The following is a 21,132-nucleotide window of genomic DNA, read 5'->3' as shown; positions in this document are numbered from 1 at the left end:
TACCACTTTGTATCTTACCCATAAATAACCGACTCAAATGATGAGTCAAATGTGATGAAGCTTTTCACAAGGCAACTTGTGCACAAAGATAACTAAATTACTGCAGTTTGAAAGAGTCATGCTGCCAACAAACCAATGGATAACATTTGTACATTTAGTACAAATGCAATAGTTTATCAGTAGTTCTTAAATGGTAAGTAGTTCACTCTTTCATGATATATTTTGTTTCATTACTGGGCAATTCTAATTGTTAAGCTATTTTTCCCCTTTACCCCAAAAGCTCCTATATGCTCATCCTTATAGCTTTTATTTATTTTAGTCATGCCTCCCACATAAGGTGGTTAATCTTCACTCCATATAGCATAATCTCAAATTCATATCAAATAGGAAGCATATTTCCCTCTAAATTTTGTCTTAAAGATATGAAAATGAGTACTTTCTCTGAAACTTAGAATCTACTCAAATGCATACTTTTTCAAATGGAGAAAATTGAAGCTCTTAGGAGATGTGATTTATTCAAGGTCATGCAGATAGTAAGTGGCATAGTGAGGCTTTAAATATAGGTTATCTGGTGTATATTTATATTCTATCCTCCACCAGGCAGTCTCCCCTTAGAAAGCAACTATGATATAGCTAAATAGCTAGATATGTATATAGATAGATATAGATATACATATACATATAGCTATAGAGCTATATAGACATATCTATATCTATAGAGATAGATAAATAGATTTAGACTCAGAAGGGAATTTTGAGGTCATTTAATTCAACCATCCCTTTTGCTGATGAAGAAAGTGAGACAAATATTAAGTAACTTTTCAAGAAGACATAGCTAGTGAGTGCCTGAATTGAATTTCTTGATTCTAAGAGTAGTTCTCTATCCTCTATCTCATATAGTTAATCCATTGACTGTCTTTTATTTCCTTTATTCTGGGCACTTTTCTTCTAACAATAATAGTCCAAAAGCATCAAGATGGTACAGGAGAAAGAGTACCTATTTTGGAGGGAGGGCATGCTTATAACTTTGTGAAGTACATGATTGACCTTGGGTTAGACATTTTAACTCCTTAAATATCAGTTTCCTCATTTATAAAAAGCATCACTGGGACCTCTATGGTTCCTTCCAACTCAATGTTTAGTCCTAAAATTAAAATTTTATGCTTAAGGTAAGTAAAGGAAATAGAAAATGTGTACCACTTACACGATGCTATTTGTGTCCTTAACTGCAGCAAATTCTTCTCCACCCTCACTCATATGACCCTGACTCAATCCTCTACATTCAATTGAAGGTTTTATATAATTATATATAATTTATATATAATAAATAATAAAAATATATAAATATACATAAATAATTACTTGCTGATATTTTGTAAATCTGTTACAAATCTTGCTTCCCTCTCCCCCACCTTAGAATTTAGGCCTAATCTCAAAAAAAAAGTTACACAACATTTCTCTATTATTATTCTGATTTTCTTTCCAACTTTAGATTATTTAATTGAAAAACACTTGTATTTATATTTTAGGTGCACTTACTGCAAGAATTTGAAACAGGATTTTTAAAATTTTATTTCAGTTGGGGGAACCATTGTAGAAAAAACAGAAACATGAACATTTTTAATAGATTTGAAGACAGTATGTATTTTTAAGTAAGATAATTGTGTTATTAATTGTATGTTATCAGTTATACTTAACTTTTTCTTTGTGATAAGAGAACCCTTGTGAAGTAGGAATAATCTGTAAATGTTTATAATGTAAAAGCAAGACATATGAATACATCTTTTAAAAAATAGAGAATGAATTAAGACTTCCGAAATGATTGCTCATAATTCTGGCAGAAGACTCAGCTACCAGCAAGCCAGCCTACTTTCTAGTATTGCTTTGTTAATGACTAAGTGATGGCGGTTGTGCTTCCCGAGAGAACTGACCATGTGGCCTGGATTCCTCCCAAAGGAAGCAGTCTTCTGGAAATTGTTGGCAAAAGAGGACAATTATTCATTCTCTAATTCCTACTTCTATCCATGCCATATTAACATACAAAGGGGGGTAAAGAATGATCTTTATCTTACAAAACAAAAAGAGAATCATTTTATGTGATTCATTCTTTTACCTTTTAAAAACCCTGCTACAGTGATTTTTTTTTTCCCCACTCACATTCCCATATATTTTTATTATAAGTACAAGTGTAAGCTATCTCTGCTTTCCCTTTTGATGTATTCACAGAAGTCCCTGATTTTCCCACGATTCCCAACAGTAGAGAATCTCATTCTCTCAGACACTGAAGAAGTATGTAGTGAATCAGCAAGGTAATCTTTTCTCATTCTCGTGTGTGTGTGTGTGTGTGTGTGTGTGTGTGTGTGTGTGTGTGTGTATATATATATATATATATATTAATGCACTGGAACTTTCTTCATCATCTGTGACCTTCTCAACCCACAAACATTCCTTTGTCCCATATCTCTCATTGTTGAGCTCTTCTATTTTGGGAAGAGGTTCAGGTCAAACTCTTTTCCTTCTTCTGGTTTTGCTCCTGATGTTTAGATTTCACTACCATGACATAGCTTGGGAATCTTCTCCTACCTCTTCTCAGATATATTTTAAGTGGCATTTTCCCATGTTAGAATTAAAAACATTTTTGAGGCCAGAAACCATTTTTCTCTTTGCTTTTATTTTGATTCTCAGCTTTTATAAGAATATCTAGTAATAATAAGCAAGTAAATGCTTGTTGACTGATTTACTAATATGTATTATTTTAGACTACCCCTACTTATTTAATTAGTTAAGGTGAGTCAGACTAAAAGTCCAACTATTGAAGGTTATTAATTTTAAAGTTAGTATTCTCCTTATCTTAATAATTGACTCATGTTACTTCATATTTTGGAGTGAGTCTACAATCTATAAAATATAATTTCAGGCTGCTCTCCTATTATACACATTTTAAGAACTAGAATAAGAATACTATTAATTTCTACTTTTTATTTTATAATATTTCTCTGGTAGAAAGAGATATGTTTTTATTTTTAAGTTTTTTGAAAAGTATCTCTTATTTTCTCTTTTCTAAAATCATAAATGCTTACAATAGCTATTGACAATGCTTGTAAAAAAGGGGAGGATGTATTATGATTTCAAATCAGAAACAAACATCAAAGACTCATCAGAATAGTGGACAGAAGCATGGGATTAATCCACAGAACCATGTCTAACCACTTATGAAATTAGCTAAAACAACAATTCAAGTTGTTATCTCATTTTCTATTTTAAATTAAAATGCTTCCATTCCACCAAACATAATCAAACAAATGGTACCCTAGTACACAGAACTATATCTAGAAGAGCAGGGTGTAAATGAATACTCAAGTTGGGGATTTTTCACTATCTTTATTCTCACAAGTGACTTTATCATATTAAGTAATTCAAGTGAGTCAGTGTGTACATGAAATGGAAAAAGAAATCTGATGTCTCTGCAATTTCTCAGTGAGATCAATAGTTTTGTGAAAGCACAGTGATTCCTTAAAACTGAAGTACATCATTTTCTTCATGGAGAAACTCTTTCAAAGGGTAAATGGTCTATGCCTTCAAAGACAAGCTATTGTGGACTCTAGCATTGCATTCCATGTAAATTTGTCCATTTGATCTTGATGTAGTTATTAAGAGTTTCTCTGAGTTTTCATTCTTTAAGTAAAATGTGTTGCTTTGTATAGATTGTCAGATGATATGGACTTTTCTTTTAAAAGAAATATGAATGATCATAATGTTGGACTTTCCTGAGAGACTGTTTAGAACAATTTACTTATTTAAATTTAGTATTCCTTTTTCCATAGAAGTAAGGTCCTCTGATTGATTCTTTCAGGATGAAAGATTAGAATATATAAACAATACAAGAAATCTCATCTCCTCCCTTTGTTTCCCTTTCCTTACAATCAGCCACTCACATCAATTTAACCTTTATTTATTAAGTGTCCACTGTGTCCCAAAAATTATGCTAGACTTTGAAAAACATGAAAAGTGTAACATTGTCATTTCCTTATGAAGGACTGTGACCATGATAGGATGACCTTCAAAAAGACTATTTATCTTTTTGAGGAAGATGATAGTAGTATTGAAAGCAGGTAATATTGAACAGAAATGAATATTATGTTTTGTTTCATTTTAATCAATTATTATCTACTTTATATGTGCAGATATGTTACAGAAACTTAAGACTGAAAAAAGTCTGAGTGGGAAATAACAGATGAAAATAAGGGGAAGACCTTCCAAGCCCTGGGTACATCTATATAGAAAGAAATCATATCTGCAATGTAACTTCAATACTTGTCATTGAAACAAAATTATCAATAAACTTTTTCCAAAGTTACCATTACTTATTAATTATGAAATGCAATTTTTTCATCATTTTCATTATTCATGACCTTTCTTTAGCCTCTGAAACTCTCAGTTGCCATCTATATTCCTTGATAAATTCTTTAGGTTTTCATGATTCTACTCTTTCCTTGGCTCTCCTCCTACCTATGTGACTGCTTCTTCTCAGTCTCATTTGCTGGATCTTCATTCAGATTTTCCCTTTAACCATGGGGATCTCCCAAGGTTCTGTCTTAGACTTTCTACTCTTCTACTTCTATTCTATTCCTCTTGGTGATTACATTGGCTCCCATGGATTCAATTGTCTCTGTGTTAATGATTCCCACATCTACTTATCCAAACTTAATCTCTAGTATCACATTTGCAACATTTGAATTGAATGTTTCTTATTCCCCAAACTGAAGGAATCTTTTCCCCAAACTGTCTTTCCTCCTAATCTTTCAATCATTTCCAAGGTTACTGTCCTTCTCCAAAAGGCCCAGGTTTACAACCTAAGTATTGTTCTGAACTTCTAATTTTCTCTTACTTTCCAATCCATCACCTCATATTCAATTAGTTGCCAAGTCCTGTCAGTTCTACTTTGTAACTTCTCTTGATTTTTTCCTCTGACAGTATTACCTGCCTTATTCAGGCCTGAGACCCTTATTTGTTCTCACCCTTATTACTGCAATTGTTGCTTAGTTGGTCCATTGACTTCAAGTCTCTTCCTACTTGAATTTATCCTCCATTCAGCTATTAAATTGATTTTTCTGAAGTTCAGTTTTAATGATACCACACTCTACCACCATTTAATACAATAATATACAGCTTTTCATTACTTCCAGTATTAAATATGAAACCCATTGCTTAGCATTTATAATTTTCATGACCTAACCATTTTTTACCTTTTTTATTTGTTTGTCACAAATGTATTCCCCTCCCTGGATTATGCAATTCAATGATATTGGGTTTTTTTGTTCCTTGAACAAGTATTTCCATCTCTTGAAGATGGGCATATTCAATGCTTCCCTCTCATGCCTGGAATTCTGTTTTTCCTCATCCCTACCTTCTTATTTCTCAAGCCTCCTTTAAGACTGAATTTCTACAATCAGTCTTTCCCAATCTCACATACAATGCTGTCATCTGTTTATCCTGGTCTTGAGATCATGGATTCATTTAAATATTGGAGAAATGATATTTATGGGTTACTTTTCTATCATGTCACATTCTTATAAGCACCATGAGGATTTGTGTATTTTGACTTGCATCTTCAGGTTATATCATATCACCTTCTAGATTGGTCTTGAATATCAGAACATAATAATTTTTAGAAATGAAACACTATAATTTCATTTTTACCTTTGGACATATTGTGTCATACTGGATAAATTTCTATCAACCAGGAGCTTATTCAGTAGCCTTAGATCTAAACATTTTTCATAGCAACATATTGATGACAGCAATATCATGTATTACATCTTTGAATAACTCAATTACTTTCTCTTTGCTATGTAAATAGCTCAATACAATATTCCTACATTCGTTTATTTTCTTACAAATATCCACTATTATACTTGCAGAAACTAAGACAAAGATTGTATAAATCAATACAAGCTACTTCTGCAAGGGCTGGGTGGGAGAGGGGAGCCACTGTTTAAGTTAATGATAGATGAGGGACACTATCTGCTCTGTGGATTTAGGTTCCTCTGGTAATGATATATAAAAAGTATGACATTTGTAAATGAAGAATTAGATACAACTCTCTGTCAATCTTCGGGTTACCAAAATTTAGATAGCTTGTATTAGAAAATATTACATAGTTCTATATTATTTAATAATGTAAGGCTTTTCATATCTAGCAACCACACATGTGGTTCTAATTATTTCTGACTGTTTTAAATGCTATTGCATACTTTTGAAAAATATCATTTTAATAAGTATAAATCTATAACATCCATGATAGGTTCTAATGAATAATACAATAGTGTTCAATAACTAGATTATAATTTAATTATTATAAAAAATATCACAAACCATTTCCTCAAAGCACATAAGATATCAATTTCCTTCAAAAATTAACCACCTAAATCTCAATAGTGATTGTCTCTAGGAAATTAGAATAATTGTATTCAACTTGGGATTTTATTACTTCATATTTTAGACTGACATAAAATAGATAACATTCTCACATGCAATAAGTATTGTGCTATAGATAGCCACATTCCATCTTCTTTTATATCTTCTTGAATGAGAAGGGTTCCATCATCTTACCTGAAGTTGTCTTCACCACATCAGTAGTATTTCTCAGTCCAACAAATGAAAACTGATAAAGCCTCCAAGACCTTGTATCTCCTACTTCAACAGAACTGCGCTTCCATTGATAAACAATTTCTTCCTGGGGATAGCCATCTTTCATGCAATGAAAGAGAGGTTCATAATAATCATTTACTGTACTTCTGTTTTTAAAATAAAACAAACTTTGTGATTATAAAACACCATTTTATTATTTGTACAGTATTTTAAAATATATTGTTTCATTTGACATTTACAACATTGTGTAAGCTCTATGATGTCACTATCTAGTTTGGCCTTTTGTAAAAAAGCTGTTTACAAAAGAACTACTTAATAAACTTTGCTGAATTAACTTTTTTAAAGATAAAGTGGAGGTAGTTATTGTAATTATAGTTTTATAGATGAGGAAATTGAACCTTTTCAAAGTTAAGTGATTTATTCAATATTAGACAGCAAAGTGACACATGACTTTGCACTTTTATCATTTTCCCATTTATATAATTGGCTCTAGTATTTTATTTTTTTATTCCTTTATTTTACTTACAATATGAATGAAAATATATCATGAAAACATCATTGTCATTTCACCTTTTAAGACTATACAACTAGGAAAATTCATGCTTAGAACTAATTTCTAGAGCAAATTGCCTAATCTTGTTGAGTTGTTTGTTTTTATAGACTTTGGGTCATTTTCTATCTTTTATATGTGAGAAGAAGATAAGATGGAAAAGAGGAATTAGTTCAATGCTGGTAGGTAAAAATTGATGGCAAAAATTACATTGGGAAATTATTTATATATGTCGCATCTGGCAACATTTTTTAGAGTAGACATGGCTTTAACACTCCAAAGACTTGTTGAGCATCAGAAAGCACAAAAAATGGAGTAAAACATTTTTTTTCTGGATTTAAACAACTTAGAAGGTCAGCAAGAATGTTTCTATTGTATCACAGAGGGAGAGCAGAATAATTGCAAAGCAGTCCAGGTCCCAGGTAGTCAACAATGGGACTTGGGGCCTCTGAATCCATAGCAGCCTTGATAGTTCCAGATCTTTCAGCCCACAGATTCCAAACACATCTTGGAAGATCAACAGAAACAATTTATATCTCTAGGGTGAAAGGGTCTTGGGAAGCCAACATTAGTTGATTAGTTAGAAACTCTAACTCACTATTGATTGAAGAAATGCAAATTAAAACAATTCTGAAGTACTACTTTATACCTATTAGATTTTCTAATGGGCCAGCAAAGGAAAGTGAAAAATGTTGAACTGGATGTGGGAAAAAATGAGACATTAATACATTGTTAGTGGAATTATAAATTGAGTCATCAATTCTGCAGAGCAATTTGCCACTATACCCAAAGGGTTATAAAATCATGTGTACCCTTTGACCTGACAATAGCACCACTCGTCATGTGTTCTAAAAGACATTTTTTTGAAAGGAAGAAGTTATATGAATAAAACATTTATAACAGCTTTTTTCTCAGAGGAAAAAAAAAAAAAAACTAGAAATCGAGAGAATGCACATCACCTGGAGAATGGCTGAATAAGTTGTTTTATGTGATTGTGATAAAATATTATTGTTCTGTGGGAAATAATGAGGTGGCTGTTCTCAGAAAAACCTGGAAAGTTCTCCATAAACTCTTGCAAACTAAAATGTACTGTGTGGAAAGCAATATCAATGTTGTGGGATGATCAGGTATGAAAGACTTTGCTATTCTCAGCAATAATATGATCTTGAAGAAGTTAGGATGAAAAATGCTATCCATCCCCAGAGAAAGAATTGATTGTGTCTGAATATACATTGAAGTATACTTTAAATTTTTTTTTTTTTTTTGTGGGGGAAGATCTATTTTTCTTTTGCAACGTCATTTTTATGTAAATGTTTCACATATTTCACATGTACCTTCTCGATGAGGTGGGGGGAGGGGCAAGGAAGGAAGAAGGAAGCTAGAAGATCTGGACATCAAAGTGTTTTTTTTTTTTTTTTTTTTTTTTTTTTTAGTAACTGAAAAAAGACATTAAATAAAAAATTAAGATTCTGTGACTCAGTGGATTGATGTCTCCCTAAAATGAGATATAACATGTTTTGCCTATGAAATTCAATTAGTTAAATATTTGTTAAGTGGTTATTATGGGTCAGGCACTGAAATTACAGAGACAAAAATAAAACCATGCCTGCCCTTAATGAACTTTCATTTTACTGTGGAATTGTGGAAAGCTTTGAAGTAATGATTTCTCTGTTCTACTAAGCCATTTTGGAAGAACTCTAGTGGTAAGAATAATTTTTTAAAAATATGTTTTTCACCTTAAATACTTTTTTCTCCCATTTCTATATCACAAATATGGAATCTTAACATAACCTTTTAAATAATTAATTTTTATGAATTGATTAGTATTTGTCTCTTTTTAATACTAACAGGAAATGACCAGAGAGTATTTAAAGGGAGACATAACTTACAGCTGGAGAATTCCAGGGGACAGGAATGTTCATCCATTGGGAAGTTATGCAACTTCAACTGACACTCAGCATCTATCGTTAGCCTATGGAAAGAAAATCTCTTATGATTAAATTAATCAAAATGAAAACTTGCTAAAATTTCTATTGAATGGTCAGCTAGCCATAGAAGTAGGAGAGTAAATCTCTTATAAACAAACATGAATGAAACTTTATGGGGAAAATAATGTTCATTTTAAGAGTTATTGAACATAGAATTGAAAGTCTTATTTATAGAAATAAAATATGAATACTTGTTTATTTCAAACCAATAATTCAGAATTTGTGATCCTTTAACTAGATAAGTATTACAAATTACTTTTTTTCCCAGTTTATTAAGTATTGGTAAATTAATATAAATTGAAAATGACAGGAAAACATGATTAACCTCTTTAAAAATCAATTCCAAATACTTTAGCATGTTTATATGAAAATTAAATCTTGTTTATTAATTAATGAGAAACTTCTTCTTGGAATTCCATTGTTATCGATTAGCACAAGTCAATTAAAAGCATTTTTTCAATTGGTTTGCTTTTAAAATCTCCAAATCATACTTCTTTATGACTCCTAGTTGGTGAGGTTTTATTGTACCCAGGAAAGAGATAGGTTATTTGCTAGCTTACAGATGGTTTCCTTTTTTGTCTTTAACAAATGATCATTAATTAATGATACTACTAAGATAATAATACATACTAAGATAATATTCTACTCATCATGACATTCCATCCTTACTTTAGCTTTATCTAAGAGAAACTAAAAGGGAAATATTGAAAAGGAAAAAGGATAAAACAGAAAAAAGAGGGGAAAATGAAATGAGCATAAACCTATCTCCATAGGTAGTGTGATTTAAGCCTTAAATGACAGGTGCCTAAGAGTTACATCTTAGTGACTGTCTTTTTACTTAATTACATCAATACTGCTAATTAATGATTGATAAGAAAAGACAAATTAATGCCAGAGAACAGTATGAAATGTCCTGTGAAGAGAATATTAATTGTGCTTTAGATAGTGAAACTAATTTAAGATTTCTAAAGCTCTGCACTACTTTTTTGATGTATCAGACAGATTTTGATTTCCAATGAATTTTAATTATAATTATGCCTCTCTTATCTACTACTGAAATGTATTACTTAATGAATATAAAATAACTATTAATTATTTTCTTTCTAAATGAGATTATTGTTCTAATACATACAAGATCAGTAGGACTAAAATTTGGGAGTCATTTTTAAGGAACTATATTTTAAATAACATGAAATAATATGCACTAGTATAAATTTGCACAAAACATATAATGCAAATTGACTGGCTGTGATTTTGTAAATATTATGCCAGGATCTTAAAGAATTAATAGATTTGGGAAGTATTAACAAAATGGTAGCATGAAAACAGGTCAACTGAGCTCTCCCTCAAATCTCTCCCAATACTTTTAAATAATAATTACTCTAAACAAAGTCTAAAGCAGCAGAAACTACAAATAGCAGGGTGAAATGATTTTCCAGTTCACAAAAACTTAGAGGAATGGCAGGAAAAGTCTGTTAGACTAGGGTAAGAGAAAAACACAGCTCCATACAAGCCGCACCAGTGCAGACTAGATCCTAGCAAATCAGGAGCAGATCTGAAAGTGACTGAATTGCTGGTTGCAGTGGTAGATCTCTAAGCCTAGAAATAGATTGTATAGTGGATCAGGAGATTTACAGGCATCCTTTCCTTGGCCCCCAGGGCAAAACTCTATTGCATTTCCTACAATTGAATGTGGATACAGTTTTGTGTACCAATCTCAACGTGAGGAGGAACACTAGCACCTGAGAGCTTGTGACCTCAGAAGAGCAGAAACTATGTTCATAGTTCCAGGGTTGAAAAATGTATTTATGGTCTCTCACAAAGTTCACAACATAGGATTGTAGTCCTCTCCCTAGAACATACAACCACGGAGGAGCCAAAACCTTACAGAATTCCATATTTACCTATGAAAATAGTTTCACAAAAACTCTGCAGCTTTGGACAGTGGCCCTTCCACCAGGGAAGCATAGAGTTAAAAGTCAAGAAGCAGGCTGGAAAGTGATCAAACAACAAAAGAAAATTATAATTACAGAAGGTTACTATGATGACAAGGAAGATTAAAACAAAGAAGAAAAGAATGATGAAATTTCTTTATCCAAAGCCTCCAAGGAAAATATAAACTGATCTAAGGCCATGGCAAAGTTCAAAATATATTTTAAAAATTAAATATGAGAAGTAGAGGAAAAATGGGAAGATAAATAAGACTGATAAAAGAAAATAATGAAAAAAAGAACCAAAAGCTTGATATAGGAGGCACAAAAAAATGCTGAAGAAAATAACACCTTAAAATAAAAACTAGACAGAGAGGCAAAGTCAAGAGGGCAGAGAGAATCCCAGAAGGTGCCTGAATTCTCCCCAGCTTTCCTTGGAAACAACATTAAAGCTAGCCTCTATAAAACATTTTGAAGTAAAGACCCCACAAAAAGATGGAGTGAAACAATTTTCCAATTTATGATCATTTAGGAGGACTTCAGGAAAGGTCTGTCTCATTTGGATAAAAGGAGAGAGCAAATAAGCATAGACAATGTCTGGGTAAGCCAAACAAAGATTTTTAGTCCCTACACAGATCAGAAATTGAGGTTTCCAAATCCTGTTTCAACAAGCTAATGGCATAGTAGGCAATTATGAGGCTGCTAGCCGCAATGTAGAAAGCAAATTGCAAACCCCAGAACCACAGGATAACACATGTGACTAAACTGGGCCACCAAAGCACAATGGGTAAGCCATAACACCTGAAACTCCAGCATAGAAAATCAGTGACCAGGCCTCTGGCACCCAGCATAAAAAAACTTGAGACAATGGCTTTGTACAACAGGCGCAGAGTTCAATTCCTCAGAAAATAGAACTGGTCAAATGGAAAAAAAAGATACAAAAGTGCACTGAAGAAAGTTAATTTTCAAAAGTTTGAAATGGATAAGTGGAAGCTTATGAGTCTATGAGACAGCAAGAATCAGTCAAGAAAAATCAAGAGAAGAAAAACATTCAAAAACATGTAAAATACCTCACTGGAAAAACAATTGACCTAAAAATGTATTCAGGAGATTTAATGATTTAAGAATTATTGTAGGGACATCTAAATGACAGTAGATAGAGTCCTACCCCTGGAGTGGGGAGGACCCGAGTTCAAACCCCACCTCAGACACATAACAGCTGTTTGACACTGGGCAAATCACTTACCCCCAATTATCTCTCAAAAAAAAAGAAAGAAAAAAGTAATTATTGTTCTTTCTAAACGCCACAATCAAAAAAGAGCATCTTCCTTATCAGGGAAAACTTCCCTCCTATCCTAGAACCAGAAGGTAAAATAGTCCTTGAAAGAATACACTGATCACCTGCTGAAAGAGATCCCCAAAGGAAAACCAAAGGAGTATTATAGCTAGATTCCAGAATCATAAAGTAAAGGCAAAAATACAGCAAGCAGCCAGAAAGAAACAAATCAAATATCAAGAATCCACAAACAAGATTACAAAGGAATTAGAGCTTTTACAATAAAGGATAAGTGGGCTTGGAATATAATATTATGAAAGTCAAAGGAGCTGGGATTACAACCAAGAATTAACAACCTAACAAAACTAATACAACCTTTCAGGGGAAAAGATGGTAATAAAGACAGGAAAATTTAAAATTTTCTTGACAAAAAGACGAGAGCTGAGCTGAAAATTTGATCTTCAAATTTAAGGCTCAAGAGAAGCATAAAAATATAAACAGGAAAAAAATGTATATCATTTAATAAGATTAAACTATTTGCATCCCTACACAGGAAGATGATATTTGTAAACCTTGAGAACTGCATCTGTATTAGAACAGAAGTAATATATATGTGTGTATATATACACACACACACACAAACATATATACATATACATTCATATGTATTTTCCGACAACACAGTAAATTTGATTTTGATATGATAATACAAAAACAATTAGGGGGTAAAAAGGGGGTTATATTGGGAGAATTGAAAAGCATGAAGCAGAAGACCTAGAGGGAAAAAAAGGAAAGGGATGAGTATTGTTTGAACCTCACTTTCATCAGATTTGGCTGAAAGAGGAAATAACATATACACTCAGTTGGAAATACATATCTATCTTAATCTATGGAAAGTAGGAAGGCACAGGGGAAAGAAAAAAAAAGGAAGGGAGTTATTAACAGAAGGGAAAACAGAAATAGGAGGGAAATGAAAAGGGGGATTCATAGAAGGGAGGATAAATTGAGGAAGGTAGTGTGCTCAGAAGCACAGTATTGGTGAGGAAAGAGCAAAAGGAGATAGAACAGTTTTAATGGGGGATGATATGATGAAACACAATGTTTTTCAAGGATCAGTATTGAAATATCCTTGCATGTATTTTTAAACTAAAAAAAAAAAATCCAATAAAAAGATAAAAAAAGAAATGAGGTCCTTGTCAGAGCCCTTAGATGTAAATCCCACCCCCAATTTCCTGTTTCCCTTCTAATCTTTTCTTCATTGGTTTTGTTTGTACAAAAACTGCCTAATGTAACATAAAGTTATCCATTTTGTATTTCATACTATTCTCTAGTTCTTCTATAGCTATGAATTTCTTCCTTGTTCACAGATCTGAGAGGCAAACTATCCTTTGTTCTTCTAATTTACTTATAGTATCACTCTTGATGTGTAAATTATGACCCATTTCAACCTTATCTTAGTATAGGGTGTTAAGTTTATTTTCTGCCATACTATTTTCTAATTTTTGTAAATTATTATTGTAACATTGACTTCTTATCCAAGAATCTGGGGTCTTTGAATTGATCAAATACTAGATTACAATAGTCACTGACTATTGTGCCTTTTGAACCTAACCTATTGCATTCATCAACTACTCTATTTCTTAGCCAGTACTAACTGGTTCTGATGACCAGTTTTAGATCTGTGATAACTTGGCCATCTTCATTTGCTTTTTTTTTTTTCATTAATTCCATTGAAATTCTTGACCTTTTGTTCTTCCAGATGAACTTTGTTATTATTTTCTAGCTCTGTCAAGTAGTTTCTTGGCAGTTTTATTGGAATGACATTGAATAAGTAGATTAATTTAGGTAGAATTGTCATTTTTATTATTATTAGCTGAGCTTCCCCAAGAGCACTAGAAAAATTTCCAGTTGTTTAGTTCTGCTTTTATTTATGTAGAAAGTGTTTTGTAATTGTATTCATATAGTTCCTGATTTTTTCTTGGCAGTTAGATTCACAAATATTTTATATAATCTACAATTATTTAAATTTAAATTCTCTTTGTATCTCTTAGCTGCTGGATTTTGTTGATAACCTAGAAATAATGACTTTGTGGATTTATTTTGTATACTTCAACTTTGCTGAAGTTGTGAATTGTTTCTAGTAGATTTTTAGTTGATTCTCTTAGATTCTCTAATCTTACCATCATATCATCTGCAAAGAGTGATAATCTGGTTTCCTCATGACCTAATCTAATTCTTTTAAGTTCTTTTTCTTATCTTATTGCAAAACCTAGCATTTCTAATACAGTATTGTGTAGTAATGGTAATAATGTGCAACCTTGTTTTACCCATGATCTTACTGGAATGGGTTTAGTTTATCTCAATTACATATGATGCTTGTTTATGGTTTTAGATAGATGCTACTGATCATTTTAAAGAAAACTACATTTATTTCTATGCCCTCTACTGTTTTTTAATAGAAATGGGTGTTGGGTTGTGTCAAATTTTTTTTTCCTTCATTTATTGAGAATATCATATGATTTCTGTTAGTTTGGTTAATTACATAGTCCATTATGTAATAGTTTTCCTAATATTGAACCAGCCCTTGCCTCCTTATATAAATCCTACTTACTCATGGTGTATTATCCTAGTGATAACCTGTTATAATCTTTTTGCTAATATATTCCTTAAGATTTTTGCCTCACTATTCATTAGGGAAATTAGTGTATATCCTTTCTCTGGTTTGACCCTACCTAGTTTATCTTTCAACACCATATCTGTGTCATAAAAGGAATTTGGTAGGACTTCTTTCTCTATTTTTCCAAAGAGTCTGCATAGTATTTGAATTAATTGTACCTCAAATGTTTGCTTGAATTCACTTGAAAATCCATCTGGTTGTGGACATTTATTCTTAGGACATTGATTAATAGCTTGTTCAATTTCTTTTCCTAATCTGGGACTATTTAAATAATTTATTCCCTCCTCTGTTTATCTTTGAAATCTATATTTTTGTAAGTATTCCTCCATTTCACTTAAATTATCTGATTTATTGGAATATAGTTGAGCAAAATAGCTCCTAATTCAACTATATTATAAAGTACCAACAGAAAAATTATTTTTTACTAACCAAGAAATAAATTGATGAAGCAGTTGAATAGTGTAGGTATGCAAGACACAGAAGCAAATGAATAGTAAGTCACTGTTTGATAAACCCAAAGAGTCCAGATTCTTGGATAATAATGCAGTACTTTACAAAAACTGAAAACTGGTAAACAGTATAATAGAAGCTAAGCATAGACTCATATCCCATGCCCTATACTAAGATAAGGTCAAAATAGGGGAGTGACAGATACAAAAGATGATAATGTAAACAAATGAGTAGAGCAAGGAATAGTTTACCTATTGAATCTATGGAAAAGGGAAGAATTCATGACAAAATGATATAGAGAACATTACAAAATTCAAAATGCATAATTTGGTTACATTAAATCAAAGGTTTTTGTACAACCAAAATTAATACAACAAAACATTAGAAGGAAAGTAGAAATCTGGGAAAAATATATATATTTTTACATTCAAAGTTTCTGATAAAAGCTTCATTTTTAAAATATGTAGAGAACAGAATCAAATGAATAAGAATAAATGTCATTCCTCCGTTGATAAATGCTCAAAGGATATGAATAGGCAGTTATGAGAAAAAGAAATAAATCTGAACTCATATGAAAATAATGTTCAAAGTCCCTATTGATGAGAGAAATGGAAATTAAAACAACTTTGAGGTACTATCTCATATCTGATAAGCTAAGATATCAGGAAAAGATAATTATGAATTTTGGAGATGATGTGGGAAAATTAGAACACTAATGTACTGTTAGTAGAGATGTGAACTGATCCAACAATTCTAGAGAGCAATTTGGAATTATCCAGAAAGTGCTATAAAATTTGCATGACTTTTGAGCTAGAAATATCATTAATGTATTCCAAAGATCACAAAAGAGGTAAAAGGACTGACATATATAAAAATATTTATAACAGCTCTGTTTGTGGTAACAAGTAAATGAAATTTTAGGAGAATGCCTATCATTGTGGAAAGACTTAAATTGTGATGTGTGTGAATGTAAAAGTATACTATTGTGCTATAACAAATGATATACAGGAAAAACTTGAAACATATATGGAAAAACTTAAATGAACTTGTGCTGAGTGAAGTGAGCAAATTGGGGAGAACACTAAATAATAAGAGTATCAGCATGTAATGATTAGCTATGGTAGTCTTAATTCTCCTCAGCAAAACAATGAACCAAGACAATTCCAGGGAAGTTATGATGAAAAATACTGATTACATGTAGAAACAGATGACAATGTAGAGACAGAGACAAATGGTAAAAAAGGCACAAAAATCCAATGAAGAAAATGTCTTGAACAATGCAATTGACAAAATAAAAAAAGATATAAAAAGTCTTTGAAGAGTATGATTAAATTAATTCTACTTAAAAATAGAATTAGACAAATAGGAAAAAATGTACAAAACTTTACTGCAGGAAAAAAAAAAAACTTCTTGCAAGTAAGAGTTGGGTGAGTGAAAGTTCATGACTTTGAGACAACAAGAAACATCCAAACAAAATCTTTTTTTTAGAATGGAAAATAATGTGAAATATCTCATTGGAAAAACAATTGATTTGGAAAGTACATCCAGAAGAGATAATTTTAAAATTATTGAATTAACTGAAATTCATGATCAAAAGAGAGCCTAGACATCACCTTTTAAGAAATTATCAGGGCAAACTTCCCTGTTTTTCTAGAATCAGATGGTTAAATAGAAATTAACAGAATTCCATGACTACCTCCTGAAAGAGATAACAAAATGAAAACTCCCTATGGGAAAAAAAAAATCACAGCAAATTTCTCTGACACAGATTTTATCATACATATAGAAAATTGAGTCAAATTTATAGAAATAAAAGTCATTTTTCAATTGATGAATGACTAAAAATATAAACAGGCAGCTTTCAGACAAAGTAATCAAAACTATCTATTATCATATAAAAATGCTCTAAATTACTATTAATTAGAGAAATGGAAATTAAAACAATTCTGAGCTATTACTTCACACTTCTCAGATTTGCAAATATGTCAGAAAGGGAAATTAGTGAATGTTGGAGGGAACATGGGAAAATCAAAATTTTCATATTCTGTTGGTGAAATTTTACAACTAATTCAACAATTCCAGAGAACAATCAGGAATTATGCCCAAAGGGATATAAAATCATGTATTTTGGACCAACTAATACCATTATTAGTCTTATATCTCAAAGAGATCTTTTTAAAAAGGTAAAGAATCTATATGTACAAAATATTTATAACACTTCTTTTAGTGATGGCAAAGAATTAGAAATTGAAGGGACGTCCATCATTTGTAGAATGGCATAAGAATTTGTTCTATATGATTATGGTAGCATACTGTTGTGATATAAGAAATGATAAGCAGAATGTGCTCAGAAATCTGTAAAGACTTGCATGACTGATGCAGAGTGAGGTGAGCAGATTGAGAAGAAACAATGCTGTTCAAATGATCAGTCTTGATACATTTAGCCATGTTAGTTATATAGACACCGTCAAGGTAGAAGGATACTTCAGTATTCAAGAACATTTCTGTAGTAATGGTTTCCATTGAAACCAAGACATTTTAAAGCACATCAAGTATTTATTGATCTTAGAGATGACCTATTCAGTATATACTTTCCTACCTCTCATTTAGTGGAACTTAGTATAAAATAATGAATATAGAAGGTTACATGTGGTGTTAATGATTAAAAAAGCAACAATAAGTTCCATCAGGAAGTGACAGAATATCTTATTATCTTATTTATTATTATTCATTTTATTATTATTAATATTTATTTATTTGATATATTATTAGTTATATTATATCTTAATATAAATTAAGAGTCTTGCCAATATTTCCTTCATATTTGAATATCTACAAGAACTTGTCAAAATTGGATGGGGGATAGTAGAACTCATTTTACAAGATTAGAATATTTTGATGTCTATCTAAAATGTGCTGAAAATTCCATTGTTCATTTAAGTACTGAGAATAATATTCTCTCCCATTTTCCTTAACATCGTTCAACTTTAAGAGAAAGAAACAAAAAAGGACCTGAGTGTGTATAGTACACGGCCATCATTCCAGATTCGGAGCATGCGATTGGGAGTTGTGATCCAGTGGGCATCAGCTTTTTTGGAGTTCCGGAAAAACGTGTCTGGGATCCAAATCTTCCCAACCATGTTGCTATTGAGTCTGAGGACCTTTATGGTACTGTTAAATTTCAGGCGTCTGTCATACCAGGTTTGCGCAAAAAAAATGTCAATTGTATACTCCTGTTATGTTAAAAACAAACATGAAGTCAGCCAATTTGAGATAATAAGAAGACTATTTTGACATCATCTTTCCTCCAATTTATAAATTTGGAAGGAACATAAATTTACTTTTTTTTCCTGTTAACTAATTTAAACTGCAATGAAAATTTACATTGTGACTTTGAGCATCAAAGATATATTCTCCAAAATCAATAAAAGCCTTTTGCTAGAAAGGGACATTAGTAAATGAATTATTTCACAAGAATCCAAAACTAATGTGAGTCAGCCAATTCCATATGCTATGGTGTTAATCAAAGATCAGAATTTTCCTTAGAATAAGAGTTTCACTCTTAAATTCACTTCAATTCTCTTTCAAATAAGTTGAGAAATAAACCTAATTAAACAAAGACCTATTCATGAGCTACCCAATTTTCTCAAAATATGACCAAATGAAAAGATGCTTTATCACCAATGTCCCATATTTGTCTTGGGTTACATGTAATCCAACTTTATAGAAGTTATTTTCAAAAAGTGGGAGATAACATGGATATCAGTGTCTGAATTTGGAATCTCAAAGGAGAAGTTATTTTCTTGTTTTTGTCAGTAGCTAGTTATGAACACAGATGTGGTAGTACCACATATCAATATAAATTATGCCAAAAAATAAAAAAAATATAGAGAGAGATTATGCCATATATGAGGATTAACAAGTAAAACAAATTGTCTGGAATGGAGAGGGCATGATAGAGTTGGTATTTTGTCATATTCACAAAATCCATTTTCACCATGTATTCTATTGTGTCTGCAACTTTTATTAAATATAAAATAATAATAATGATTGAGAAAATAGTTATAGGGGAAGTTGTAATGTCATAGATAAACTTTCACTCATTTTTGCTTTGATACAAACCATGAAAATGAGAATCAAACTTATTTTCTGTAATCCTTCATCAATTAATTACCATTTGTCTCAATAGTATAATTAAAGACATTATATTATATAATCTGGGATCAGATATTTCTGCTATAAATTATAGATAATTTGGCATATAAACTATTGTATTTTATCTTAGAGTCTTACAGACATATATAATCACCATTATATTTTAGGGGATCCAGTACACTGGTTATGTTATATTTTATTGTTACTAATTCCTCTATATAATCTGTTGAGAAAATTTCCAGCTGAAGCTAGCTATTTCCTTCTCATTTCCAAAAGTACTCTAATAATCAAAGGCAAAATTTCTTTTTCAGTATCTTGCACAGTGTCTTCTTGAAAACAAGTCTTTGAAGAAACATTTGTTGAAAGTATGAGAGAATTTTAGATAATTACAAAACATAAATACAAAACCCAGATGATTTTTTCAAATTATCAATTTTTGAAGTTAACATGTTAGTAGTGTCAAATGATAGCCCACATATTTGAAACTCACCATGTTAATAGCATTCACTGGTCCAATGCTATTCACATACATGTCAGTATGAATCAATGTTGGTTTTACTGTGAAGGAAAAAAAAACCCAAAAACAATATGTGAGTGAGTAAAAGTCATAAATCTTACTGTTATCAGCTTAGTAATTGAATAATTTTCATCTAAAATGATATATATATATATACATATATATATTTAACTTGAATCCAATAAACAAAAAACAAATATTTGCAGAAATATAATTTTCAGAAAAAAAATCTGTTGAAAAATTGACAATATTACATATATATATGATTATTCCTCTCAAAATGATCTTTTAAAAATACACAACTTGAGAAACATCTTTCTCTGTTGGATTCCCTACATTCTTCTTTAGCTACAATGAACTGTCCATTCTACAGTGAATTCGAGAAGGAAATTTGCTGAGCATAACTTCCATGTTAAAAGTTAAAAATTTGCTTCTGTTTTTTGTCCCTTCCTCAATGCTTTTGATCACTTAGCACTTCATAATTTTCTGACATAGTTGCAGTGATTGCTTTAAAACATATCATGGAAAGTCCATCACATGCCCTGGGCTTCTAAATCTGTTTCTTATATAGCTTGATTTATATGATCCATTAGAAAAGGAGTTGAGAACACACCTCCTATATCAGGCCTCAGCTTATTGTCATAACCTTCCAATAAGCCATTTAAGATGAAAGTGACATCTCCTTCTGGGACTTTTGGAGTTAAAACCCATGTTTTGTTTGAAGCATAATCTTCATAGTCATCATCAGATTTCTGGCTACTGAGGCTGAAAACAAAAAGTAGACAATAAATTCAGAGCAGGACCATGTCATCTTTAGCATCCCATACAGAAATCTTTAGTAGAAGTAATAAACAGTAAATCCATAAAGAAATCATCAAAATAAAAATGTTCACCAATAGCTTCTTTAAAAGGTACTTCTATTGCATAGATTGTGGTT

The 21,132-nt window shown here is 31.4% G+C and overlaps 1 protein-coding gene across 2 annotated transcripts in view; it reads right to left on the bottom strand.

Moving 5' to 3' along the window:
- Positions 1 to 21,132, bottom strand: part of GABRG2 (gamma-aminobutyric acid type A receptor subunit gamma2) — a 150,191-nt gene that overhangs the window by 76,387 nt on the left and 52,672 nt on the right. For both annotated transcript variants that reach the window (XM_051978847.1, XM_051978848.1), the window contains exons 2-6: positions 20,809 to 20,960; positions 20,169 to 20,236; positions 18,536 to 18,756; positions 9,091 to 9,173; positions 6,613 to 6,750 (exon numbers count right to left, since the gene is read on the bottom strand). In XM_051978847.1, coding sequence (XP_051834807.1) covers positions 6,613 to 6,750; positions 9,091 to 9,173; positions 18,536 to 18,756; positions 20,169 to 20,236; positions 20,809 to 20,960 — 662 coding nt within the window. The remainder of the gene's footprint in view (positions 1 to 6,612; positions 6,751 to 9,090; positions 9,174 to 18,535; positions 18,757 to 20,168; positions 20,237 to 20,808; positions 20,961 to 21,132) is intronic.

This window comes from Antechinus flavipes, chromosome 2, assembly GCF_016432865.1.
Source record: "Antechinus flavipes isolate AdamAnt ecotype Samford, QLD, Australia chromosome 2, AdamAnt_v2, whole genome shotgun sequence".
NCBI lineage: Eukaryota > Metazoa > Chordata > Mammalia > Dasyuromorphia > Dasyuridae > Antechinus > Antechinus flavipes.
This window is presented reverse-complemented; position numbering and strand designations above follow the sequence as displayed.